The sequence below is a fragment of the Furipterus horrens genome, unplaced genomic scaffold (assembly GCF_987537825.1).
Source record: "Furipterus horrens unplaced genomic scaffold, mFurHor1.1.pri manual_scaffold_5, whole genome shotgun sequence".
In the NCBI taxonomy this organism is placed as follows: Eukaryota; Metazoa; Chordata; class Mammalia; order Chiroptera; family Furipteridae; genus Furipterus; species Furipterus horrens.
Window position 1 is genome coordinate 115,163,585 of NW_028327175.1, and position 12,090 is coordinate 115,175,674.

Sequence of the window (12,090 nt, forward strand, 5' to 3'; positions counted from 1 at the left end):
CTGTGTTCGGGGCACCCAGACATTTTCTGCCTGTTCACTTTTGAGAGCTTTCTGAGTTGGCAGATGGTCATCCATAGCCTAGAGCCGGTCTGCTGAGTTCCCTGTTTAGTGAAAGCAGCAGCCCAGCTGGGAAGGGGACCAGGCAGAGATGGGGTGGGGAACAGCTTCCGGTGAGATCATCACTTCTTACAACCCTTTGTTTCTGTCCTTTGCTGCAGGAATCCAGGACCACTGTCCCTCATCAAGGCTGGGATCTTTCCTAGGGGAACCATCTTAATGGAAAGATGGTCTGTGGAGCTTCTAGGCATGTGGCAAATGTTGATCTGAGTCCTTTTCCCATTCCCCCTGCAGATTGTTTGGACCCAAGAGGAAGATGACTTCTGCCATTGCCCGCTGGCACAGCAGTGCCCGTCCCCCCAGTGATGCCCTGGAGCTGGCCTATGCCGACAGACTGGAAGCTGAGATGCAGGAGCTTGCCATCCAGCTGCACAAAGTAGGTGGGGAGAGCAGGGGAGGGGGTGTGCAGAACTGGCAAAGAGAGGTGTCTGGAGACACAAACCTGCAGAGGGAAGATACAGTGGGTGACAGGACAGTGAAGGCTGAAAGCATTACAGCTTATACCCTGAAGGGGAGATGTGCAGGCAGGCCCACAGGAAGAAGGCTCAGAAGATAAGGGACATTAGGTAGGAGGTCAGATGGACACAGAAGAGATAGGGTGAGGGCAGAGAACAAGAGGGTGCTGTGGATACCAGAGGGCTCACAGGAAGGGATCCAAAGCAGGAGGGACTCTGAGGTAGAGACAGGCCCTCTCATACCAGGAGAGGGGCAGGCAGAAGCACAGGATGGGGTGGTCCCAGCCAAGGCCCATCGACCTCCTGTCTCCTGAATCCTTGGCCCACTCGCTGACCTGCCATCCTCACCTCCCACCTCTCTCCCCAGCGCTGTGAGGAGGTGGAGGCCATGCGGGGCCAGGTGTTTCAGGAGCAGGAGCTGCGGGCTGTGGTGGAGAGCTGCCTCCTGGAGCAGGATGGCACCCGCAAGGACATCCTTGCCCAGCTGCAGGAGACCTGGGCCCTGGCTCAGGACGCTGCCCTCATCCTCGACCAGCTGCGGTGAGTAGGCACCTGGGCTGACCCTGAGTTCCCTCCAGATTCTTCAACAAAGGACTTGCTTTCAGGGCCTCCTGGGGTCACTCCCTGCCGGCCTCCTTCCCCCATTTTCATTTTGGCTGTTCCTCCCTGTGGGGTAGACCAGGCAGAAGTGGGACCCTGAAAATCTGGATACTCTGCCAGCTGTGTCCAGAGAGCTTAACAGTGTGGGTAGGTGCCTGGGGTGCTTGCCAAGCCCAGGAAGGTGGAAGGTGGGGTGTCCGTCATCCCCTGTGCTCCCCTGCCCTCTGGGGCCATGGAAAGCAGTTGCCAGGACTCTCGCCTCACCAGCACTTGGTCTTGTGTCCTGCAGAGCCGGTCAGGCTGAGCTGTCAGCCCGAGTGAGGCGAGACGAGTCCCCTCTCGGGGCCACCCTGGGCCCAACCCTTCCCACAGCTGGTAAGGAGAGCAGTGTCCTGGCCCAGGACTGGGCAGAGATGCCTCCTCAGGCTGGGTTTTACCACTTGTCTCAGCACTTAACCACATTTACACTCCCGGGCCCCCTTGCAAACACAATCCCAGACTCCAGAATTAGGGTGTTCCTGCCCTCCCCAGCCCATTTCCTTACCATCTCTCCTGGTGGTGGGAGGCAAAGCCTTTGGGCCATGGCTAACTGTGCTGTCCGAGACCTCAAGTGACTTTTCCAGCCTCCAGTTGGAGCCTGGGCTGGGCTGGCAAACCCTGGGGCACAGCCTCACAGGAGGGTTTCATTCCTGGGGCTGGTCCCTGACAAGCAGTTAGTGCTTTGGTCAGCAAGCAGAACACATTTTGATGTAATGGGGGTCACGCAGGCACTGACTGTTGGGTGGTTCTCCTGGTCATAGCAGCTCAGCACAGAGGCAGGGCCTGTGAGCAAATAGACCACAGCTCACCTGGCCCTCTGCCCCACAGATTCCAAAGGCTGGGAGGCCTCCCTGCAGGCCCTGAGCCTCCCCGAGCTGTCACGAGCATTGGAGGATCGAGTCCATGAAATGGGTGAGTCTCTGGGAGGGCAGCCAATGACCCTCACCCCGACCCAGGGACCAGACATGGAGTAACAGGAAGAACCTTGTCAGCTCAGACCCCTGGGGTGGCCCCACTACAACCTACTGACCCTCCAGGTCACCCATTCCCCCCACAGGCACCCCTTCTCCCACTGCTGCCCAGACTTGAAGTCTCTGTTCCCATCCTCAGGGCGAGTGCTGTGCTCAGTGACCCAGGGCCTGGAGAAGCTGCAGGTGCTCAATGGGAAAGAGAACTGGCGGGAGCCTTAGCCCAAGGGACGGTGAGTGCTGACCAGCCCAGGACCCAATCCCGGATGGCAGGGTCCACTGGGAGCTGAGCGAACACCCACTTTAGTCCTCTGTTTCCCTTCTCAGAATCTGACGTTGGGTGATTGATCCACCCTGAAGCTGTGTGCCCAGAAGACAGGAGGGCAGTGAGCAGGCAGCTGCAGCAGCCTAGGCCCCAGCAAGGGCCAGAGGACTGGCCCCTAGGAGCAGCTAGCAGAGAGGCAGGACTGGGCTGTGGCCCATGCCAGGCAGCAAGGCCCCCATGGAGGCAAGATGAAGGCCTTGTCCAGACATGGTGGTAAGGCCCAGAGCAGACAGGACCTTGAGTAGAGAGCATATCCCCATGCACCACAGGCACCACACTCAGGTTTTCCCTGTTGAGTGAGGAGCATGTCATTTGCTGGAAAATAAAATTTAAGATCAGCTGGTGAGGGGCTCAGTTCCAGTCATAATTTATGCAGTACTGGCTGACAGCAAAACAAGGGGAACGTCATGCCGAGACCCCCAGCCCATGGCCTGCTGGGGCCCAGGCCCTCCTCTGCCAGGACAGAGAATATTGTGCTCATAGTGGGGCTGACTTGGTGACCCGTCCTGCTCATCATCCCCTGCAACTGGGGCCACTATTGCTCAGAGCCCCTGTGATTCAATAGGAGCTACCTAGAGAGCCAAGCATGCCCCGTGCTCCAAGGAACAGGAGAAGAGCAAGGTACAGGTGTTTTATTTACAGAGTGACGTGCCTTTGCCCAGTGTGGCTGCTTCAACAAGGCTCTCAGGTAGAACAGATGCCCAGGCTGGGCTGGGAGCACCGCTTTCCTTAGCAGGCTGGGCAGGCACTGTGGAAACTTCCCGGTAGGTTTGCTGAGGTTTTGCCAGACATAGGGCCATAGGAGACCGCCAGTGGTGGCCTTCCTGCCTGTGATGGCTCTGCTTTTGTCGTTCTGCAAACTTGGTGGGTATTTCCAGACCATCCCCCGGACCTGCCTGCAGACCATACTGGGAATGGAGAAAAGGAGGCTTCAAAGCATAGTAGAGAACAGCAGGCTCAGCCCAGGTGTAGCCAGAACCACCAGAATCAGAAAAGGGGCCTCTTGTGGACAGTTGACACAGAAGCCCCAGACCAAGTTGACAGCCCAGAGAGGTCCATGGCTGGTAGTGCCACATGTAAACAGGGAGGTAGACAGCAACACACTCCCTGCCACCCCCAAGATAGGAAGCCCAGTGTTCTTGGACCTTGGTCCTGTCCTTAAGTCTCCAGGTAGTGGGAAAAGGAAGGGGATGTCCTCCTGCACCCAGCCCTGGGCACACAGAACCAAAGAACAGAACAGCAGAGGAGCCACTTTACTGTCCCTTCAACAACTCCATCTACAGCTGGGCCCATGATCCTGTCTTTGGGGACCAAGCTCCAGTGGGGTAAAGTGGTTTTGAAGCCTCTCCTATAGTTTACTAACCCAAAAGGAAATCTCGCCAAGTACTGCTAACAGCCTACCCAAGCTGGCTCCTCTAGGCCCCAGGGCTGGCACAGAGGGCAGTTGAAAGGAATGAATCAACTGAGACAAAGGCATCCTCCATGAGACCAGACTTCTCGCTGGTCTGAGTGTCTGTGCACCTACCCACTTGGAAAATCAGGCAGCACCTGGGCTACCCCCAGCCCAAGAGACTCAGGTGGTGGGTTTAAACGTCAAGATGGGTGAGAAATGTCCTGACCTAGACAGCCAGGCCCAGCATCCCCAGGCCACCCACTGACCAACCTGAGGTTCCAGCTGGCCCTGTGACTTCTCAAGACAGTGGAGCTGAGATGCCCACTCGCCCCATACAGTCAGCAAGGGTTACAAACACAAAGGCTAGAAGACACACTCCCACAGGATTTCAGGGCCCAGTCTCAGCTCATGGGCACAGTCAAGGGAGGGCGAAGACAGTACAGGAGCAACCTCAGGAAGATGGGAGCAGCTTTGCCAGGGCCTTCTTATGCTTCTCAGTGGCTGCAGCAACAGCCTCAGCCAGCTTCTCCTCAGGCATCATATTGAGCACCTTGAGGGCTAAGAGGAGCTGGTACTTTGCTCTGCTGATGAAGGCATTGCTCAGAAAGTTGGGAAAGCCACCAACTTGGTCCTTTTGGGTATACACCAGGACCCGCACAAGCCCCAGCACCTGCACAAAAAGATCAGGGTTGGGGCCAGGCCCCCACACCAATAGTACAGCCCTGGTAGGAGAGACCTGTAACCTGTTAGGCCAGGGGAAGCGGAAGCCAGGTTGCCAAGGAAAATGGAAGACCACAGCAGGGTCTGGTGAGGCAGAAGTCAGCCAGCTCTCCGTTCTGGCAGGTGAATCCCAAACACCACTGTCACTTCCAGACCATAACACCCACAAATCACAAGAGCCTTCAACCCTCACCATGAGAACCCAACCTCCATTTCCAGCTCTGCAAGTGCCCCTTCTGCTCTTGAACTTCCCACCATCTTCAGAAGGTTGCGCTCCATCCCATCCCCCGCCCCAACCAATCCCACTTCCTACTCCTAGGACTGGCAATGGCAGGCAGCAAGGCAGATGGAACACAGCCTGGAGGGAGCCCCAGCCTTACACCCTCAGGTCCCTCTTCCCAAGCCCGATGCCAGAGGCAGTGACACCCTACCCAACTTGGCTAGGGGGCCCTCAGGGGGACGTGCTATCCATCGGTGCCTTCCGGTGCCTTCCGCGGGACCAGAGCCAAATCCGGGGGGTGGAGAGGGATGGGCCCACCTCCAGGCCGTGGTCGCGGGAGTGCACTGCGCTAATCTCCACAGCATGCAGCTGCTCCAGCGTTAGCTGCCGCGCATACGGGTGCGCGACAACTCGGTGCGGGCCCTCGGTTAGGTGCGAGATCAGGTAGTCTGCCTGGGTCAGGCCCAGCACCCGGTTCAGTCTGTCCTCCAGTGACCAGAAGCGCCGGTCCACGAAGCCCCCGGGGAAGCCCAGCAGCCCATCGAAGCGCATCTGCATCTGCAAGGGAGCGCTGGGTCACAGGCGCAGGTACGAGCAGCACCCCGGCCACCGTCCGCCCGCGTCCTCACCAGCACCAAGAAGCGCATGGGGATGCTGCCGAAAAGCTGCCTGGGGTTGGCGGCGTACAGCATGGCGTGGCACGAGTGGCTCCATCCCGGACCCAGTCGCATCGCCTCCACCTGGCTAATCTGCTTCAGCTCCAGCGGCGGTGCGGACATCTTGGCACTGCCCCTGCCCCCTACCCCCGAGCACCTCCCCCTTAAGTGCATGCGCTGGCTCGCCCCCACCGCATCCGACCAATCCACGGGCAGCGTCGCCCCCTCCGCCAGTCGATAACGTAGGACGGGAGAGAGCCTACTAGGACGGGCCGACGAGTCGTTAAGAGGAGCAAAGGGCGTGTGCAAAAGTAGGATCGGCGCGCCCTCCAGTCTGCACCCAATAGCCGCAAACCCCGAGGGGCGGCGTCGCAGTTCGTGGCACTCGAAAATCACAACGCCCAGGCTGCAATGTGCCCAGTTCCCTCCCTCGCTGGACCAGAGCTTGACTTCAAGGAATAAGGATTTCGGGCCTGCGGGTTGGGGAGAGTGAGAGACTCGGGGCTCAGACTGCCGGTCCGAAGGAGAGCAGCAGGATCCCCAAAGATCACATCGCCTTTGCGGGACCGAGTCGCGTGCCTGCCCCCAGCGCCTCCTTGGGCATGTGGGCGCCGCCTGCCTCCCCCAGGAGGGCGCAGATGAACCGGGCAACCGGAGGGCACAACCTAACACTCCAATCGTAGATCGCTGCTGGTCTGTCTGACCCCATAACAGCACGAACAAAAGGGTCTGGTAAAGCTCAAATTGCCCCACAGTCCGGGTCCACGCTCAGTCCTGATCTGGGGGTGGATGGCGAGAAGCCCTGGGGCTCCCTACACCCAGTCGCCTAGGGCTGAAATGACTTAAGTCCCGGGCTGGGGCCGAGCCCAACGCCCCAAGTATCCTGCACATCAGGAAGTTGGGAAAGCCACCGCCTCGGTCCTTCTGGGTATACAGCGGGACCCGCACAAGCCCCAGCACCTGCACAAAAAGGAGACCAGTGTTGGGGCCAGGCCCCCACACCAATAGTACAGCCCTTGTAGGCGGGATCTGTGACCTGCTAGGCCAGGGGAAGGGAAGCCAGGTTGCCAAGGAAAATGGAAGACCACAGCAGGGTCTGGTGAGACAGTAGCCAGCCAGCCTCTTTGGAACAGTGCAGCCCCCTCTTCCCCAAGCAAGTTTCAAGGCCACCTCATGCATCTCCCACCCTTTGCATCCTCTAGTTTCAGTCCCAAGTTGGCTGGCAGGAAGTTCCCCAATTTCCTAAAGAGGACCCTGGGCTCATAGGGGCAGGACGCCTAAGGGGGCTCCACAGTTCGTGATACAGCCAGGATCCTACCCTAGGTTCCCACCCTGTTTCTTACCCAGTGTCCACGAAAGAAAACCTGCCTTCTGCCTCAGGTATCTACCCCATGTTTGTGCAGAAGGAAGTCAAGAAAGATGTCACTGGGGTTCCCGAGTCCTGGGGCCACTCACTCCCCCAGGTGGCCCAAGCTCCATTTGCCTCCCCACAATGGGCATGAATATGCTTAAGAAACTCAGGATTGCTGCCACGGGCACACCCTTGGGAGAGCCATGCAGTAAGGTCAAGGTGTATGGCACAGGGAAGGTTGCCCTGAGGAAGGGCTGAGCAGGAGGGAAAAGGGGGCAGAGGACAGGCAAGAGTTGGTGGGATCCACCAGAAACTCACTCACTGGTCCATGGTGTGTTGTCAGGAGATATGGGTAATAAGGGCCCAAAGAGGGAGGCTCTCTTCCCCACTGTGGCCCTCTGCAGAGTAAGGGCTCAGAAGGGTAGCCTTCAACACCACCCTGACAGGAGGCCAGGTGCCAAAGCAAGTAACTGTGTTTGAAGGGGAGAGGTCAGTGAGGGGAAGGGCCCATCCTGAGAGGGCCATTTCCAGGCTGCAGGGCCAGTATGAGGTAGGAGGCACAGAAGAATGGCACCCTGTGCCCAACCTCTCCCTGACACCAGACATTAAATGAAGGAGGTGGGTTCATTTGGGGGACTAAGGGAGATCCAGTGTAGCCCATGCAAGAACTCATCTGACACTGAGCACCTTTCTTCCCACACTGGGACCATGCCAGACCCAGGGGCAACCAAAGGTGGCAGTCCTTCCTTGGGGCAGGGACTAGCCAGTGAAGAACACTGGTTCCACTCTTGAGTGCCTGAATTAAAGAAGGGGTCTGTAGAGGGAACTTGGAACTGTGTTTGCAAAGGAGCTGGGGGCCCTGCTGGCCAGGGGTGGTACAAACAAGTGCTGCCTGGGCATTCTGGGGCACCAGCTTTTCCCTATTGGTAAACCACTGGCTGGGCAGGGAAACGAGCCAAGCAGGGCTCCAGCATCATGGCAGCCAAACCTGCTCCTCTAATCCATTCTCCACATGACATCTGAAGTCAGTCACTCCCTTGCTTAAAAACCTCTGATCTTAGAATAAAACCCTGCCCCTACAAGGTCTTGCAGTATCTGCACCACATCCCTCAATTCCAATGCTCGGGGCCACTCGTGTTTCTTTCCACTCAGTGAACACTAGGCTTACTCCTGCCTCCATGCCTTTGTACTCGCTGTGCCAGCTGCCTCGGATGCTCTTCCAGACCGTGGGTTAAATTAAGTCCCCCATGTCACTCCATCTTGTCACCTGCTCTCTTCCTAATGGTAACCAAATCTGGGGAAGATGTGAATTTATTTGTGCAGTCTCACTGACTAGAACGCAAGCTCCGATTGCCCATCTTGCCTTCTGCTGACACATAGTAGGTGCTCCGGAAACATCTATGGGGTGAATCAGCGACGCAGATGGGGACTGCAACAGCCCCTAAAAAACCTGGAGGCCCTGGGTTCCTTCTCCACCTGCTCAGAAGACTGAGCCAAACTCCCAAGAACCATTCACTCCAACCCAAGAATTAGCACAATGTCCACAAGAGGAACCAGCACCATACATGGTGTCTTTCCCATGCAGCCCTCACTTCCCTCCTGGAGTCAGACCTCACTGATGCAGTGCAATGCCTGGGGAAATGAGTGGACAGCATAACGCTGCATGATTTTATTACTATAAATATACAGTAAAAATGAACATAAACTAGCCAATCACAATACATCAAATGATAGCACATGAAGTCCAAGACAGGACAGTTTGCATCCTGTCCTTCAGAGTACTGGCACCAAAACCAATGGCGAGAGGCCAGGGTGCTGGTAGGTGAAGAGGGGGAGAGAAGGGAGACAGCCAGCTTGTGTGTGTGCTGGTGTGTACCCAATAACACACCCGTAGGTGGGTGGGAAGGCGAGACAGAGAGCCAAGTGGCCAGGGAAGGGGGCCTGAACATGGTCGAGAGCTGTGCATAAGGCAGCACTCTGCTCACAGGCCCAACTGGAGAGAGAACGAGAACCCCATTGGACAAAGTCCCCAGTTGTACGCATGCTCTGCAGAGAGCTGGTGGCTGCCCCAGAAACATCATCCTTTCTAGGGCAGGTCCTCAGAAAGCGAGCTTCTCTGCAACCCCCAATCCCAGGGTGGGGAGCTGCACAGGCCCACCCACCCACCAGGCTAAGGTCCATGCTGAGGCAGTTTGTGCCCTGCTACCCTAGGACTGGGCAACCCTTCTGCCTTTCTGTTGCCCAGGTGATTCATCCGGAAAAAAAAATGTTTGGCCACCTCAGATGGGGCCCTCCTCCCAAAGGCAGGGCCCACCACAGGAACCCAGGACCAAACAGATCAAAGAGAAACACAAAGTGACATTTAAATGGCACAGAGCGAGCAGAGAAGTTGTTCAGGTCCCTCCCAGGGTGGGTGGACTGGCCGAGCATAAGTCCCTCCACTTGGAGGAGGTCTGAGATGTGTGCAAAGCCACCTCTGAGAAGGTGCAGGATTTGGAGAGGGGCCACTAGACCAACTGCTGTCAACAGACTGTGCACCTGCACCTCTGCCCCTGGGAAGACCCAGACTCAGACTCAAGACCCCGGCCTTGAGTGCAGAAACCTGGGCTGCCCAGAGGGCAGGGCTGTGGGAAAGGGCTGCAAGCATGGGAGGCAGCCCTGCACCAAAGGGCCTGAGCAGGAAGGGGAAGCAACAGAGGACACAAAGCAGCAGTGCCAACCAGGCCGCACACATAGGGACAGGGGACAGGCACTGTTTCCTTCATTGACCATGATGCAGACCCCATTTCATTTCCTTCCCCGACAACAAGCACCCCAGTAATAACTCCTGTGAAGACAGCACTTCACCCTCCAATAAATGATCTACTGCTGGTTTGCTGAGTTCTCAGGGTGTCGACCCCCCATTGGCTTGGGGGGCTGGATAAAGCCAATGTGGGACATGTGGGCGGCCAGCCCCCAGCCCCAGCTACTCAGCTGACATGGCATCTGGGAACCCCAGAGCTCAGTGCCTGAGACAGAAAGGTGCTGTCCTTCATCTTATACCATTTACAAATACAGACACCACAGAAAAAAGGGTTTGTCAGAGGGGACAGTCCACTGTGCTCGTCAATCAAGGGTCACAGGGCCCTCAGAGCTAGGCTATGACGGGTGTGCAGAGAGGGGAGGCTAGGAGTCCCACTGGAGTCCGGACAGCCCTCGGCAAAGTCTAGGGAGCGGAGGGCTCCATGTTGCCAGCCTGGCCAGGTTCTCAGAGTGGAGTCAGGTCAGTGGCCCCCATGTCAGGATTGGGGCCACCAAGCAGAGGCCGAGTGGGGCCGGTGGTGAGGAGGCTTCGAGGCATCTCCATGGAGGTGGACCACCCTGCAGGCAGGAGCACAGGGAGGAGGATCAGGCTAGGCTGTCATTATCTCAACTGTCCCCTTCACCCACCAGGCTTGGTTCCCACCACCTGAAATCTGGAGGACAGGGCCCCCCAGCACCCTCCACTGCATATGCATGTCTGTGGTGGACCACAGAGAGGGCCGGGGACTCCAGCACTAGGTGAGTGGTCAGAGTGCCAGCAGCAGCTTCAGCCATACAATAGAACAGGGCACCTGAGCTGCTGACTCCTGGAAACTGACCAGCCACTGTCTGCAGCTTCCCGACTGGATTAGGCTAGGATTTGGTCAGACCCAGGCAGAAGTGAGTGGACTCGGACCTAAGTGCACAGCTAGTGCTCAGAGCAGTCTCAGCAATCCAGCCTGCCCTCCTCAGAACCCTGAGGTTACCACAGCCGCCTCCCCAATGCCATGAGGTGCTGTCGCTGGACAAGGTTTGTCCCCACCCCTGGGTGCTGGTTTGGGGAGCCCTTGACCCAGGGTTGCAGCAGCAGAGGGACCAGCACACTTCTCAGAGCTGCAGAATGCATGGCCACCTGCCCGTCCACCCGAATGTGAGCTCCACAAGTGTCTTCAAATAGCAAACCATGCCGTGCTTCTGCCCTGGCCACCTGTGATACAGACCCTTGGGTAAGGGGGCCGTATCCTTAGGAGCTGTGGCTATGGGCAGGAAGTCAGCTTGGCCGCACAGCCCACAGGTGAAATATATTTCTCTGTAGCTTGATCTGACCTGTGTTTCCTATTTCTCAAAGTTTTATCTAAATTGCAACACTGAACACCCTCCACTGTGGAGGCCAGGACCTACTTTATAAAAGTGCCAAACTCTGTTTCAATAGAGGGTAAGATCTGTCAGAAGAAATGTGCGAGGAAGACAAGAGGTTTGTGTGGAAATGTAAGAGCAGCTGTCAAAACAGGTGAACAGACACCAAAGCCTGGGCTCAGCTGACCAGGAAGAAGGCCAGACATCAGCCTAGGGTGTCTCCGCAGCTGGGGTTGCCAGGCCAGGCCAGGGGTCCTGCTGGAGTGTCCCATGCCACACACATCTGGGAAACCTTGGGCCACCAAAGGCACCAGGTTCTTTATCACCAGACTTCTCAGAACCACTCATGTCATGTGAAGGAGGAGAAGGGGGTCCTCGATACACATGGTCTATTTCTTGGTGGTACTCTTGGAATTGCCTCCTGTAAAACGTCTGTCTGGGTCATTCAGGTAGAAGGCACCTCCCTGTCAGGTTGGGAGTTAATCTCATATGACTTTCTCATAAACTGATATCAGAGTGTGCTGGTGTTCTGGAAGGTTTCAGAGGTGGGTGGGGGCCAGGTTAGTAGCAGCAATGACGGGGTCTCAGCTAGGATTGGGTTCCCATTCCTGGGACCCTTAAAGGCCAGAAGAGCCTGACTGGGCCACCTGGTCCCAATAGAAGAATCTCTGGCCCCAAAGCCAGCATCAGACCCCAAACCACCACCTCCTCTTTGGAGCAAAGGTGCAGTGGCATTGGGAGAGCTCTGGATTTAGAATCCAGGACCCAAGAGATGACAGATGTGGAGGAAACTGGCAAATGGCAAGGAACTTCCATGGAGGGAGCAGGAGAGGTAGCGGCAGCTGGGAGGATCCTCTCTCTAGCCCCATGCCAAGGATGCCCCTTAGAGCCACCCCACCGTGAGTATGACGGCAATCACTTACCAGCTTACTCCTCTATCCCGACAGAATAGGAGTCGGGCCCCCGGGCTGTGCAGAGGAGACAGAAGCTTGGTTAGCGAAGGCTTAGGCAGACCAGCACACCCCACAATAGACGCACTGGCTTTATGTCAAGCTGCCTGGAGGGAGTGGGGGGCTGGCAATGAAATGCCAACACAAACTGATGTGCTG

General features: G+C 57.0%; 3 protein-coding genes across 4 annotated transcripts in view; 1 reads left to right on the forward strand and 2 right to left on the reverse strand.

Annotated features, from left to right (window-relative positions):
• The window catches only part of ANKS3 (ankyrin repeat and sterile alpha motif domain containing 3), a 31,463-nt gene extending 27,154 nt beyond the window's left edge, over positions 1–4,309 (forward strand). Inside the window, exons 12-17 of one of the 2 annotated variants that reach the window (XM_090277081.1) lie at positions 352–493; positions 940–1,112; positions 1,462–1,547; positions 2,040–2,123; positions 2,322–2,412; positions 2,487–4,309. In XM_090277081.1, the coding sequence (XP_090133207.1) occupies positions 352–493; positions 940–1,112; positions 1,462–1,547; positions 2,040–2,123; positions 2,322–2,401 (565 nt within the window). In that variant the 3' untranslated portion in view covers positions 2,402–2,412; positions 2,487–4,309. Of the gene's footprint in view, positions 1–351; positions 494–939; positions 1,320–1,461; positions 1,548–2,039; positions 2,124–2,321; positions 2,413–2,486 lie in introns of those variants that run through there. The other variant, XR_016511155.1, reaches the window with a different exon arrangement.
• Positions 4,310–4,412: 103 nt separating this feature from the next.
• Positions 4,413–7,443, reverse strand: NUDT16L1 (nudix hydrolase 16 like 1). Its single transcript, XM_090277083.1, is given in 5 exon segments — positions 4,413–4,567; positions 5,096–5,146; positions 5,149–5,395; positions 5,467–5,636; positions 6,882–7,443. Coding segments are annotated over 5 exon segments (735 nt in total). The 5' UTR covers positions 6,994–7,443.
• Positions 7,444–8,498: 1,055 nt separating this feature from the next.
• MGRN1 (mahogunin ring finger 1) overlaps positions 8,499–12,090 on the reverse strand; it is a 58,521-nt gene continuing 54,929 nt past the window's right edge. Inside the window, exon 17 of the mRNA XM_090277088.1 lies at positions 8,499–10,204. Within this exon, the coding sequence (XP_090133214.1) occupies positions 10,092–10,204 (113 nt within the window). The 3' untranslated portion in view covers positions 8,499–10,091. The remainder of the gene's footprint in view (positions 10,205–12,090) is intronic.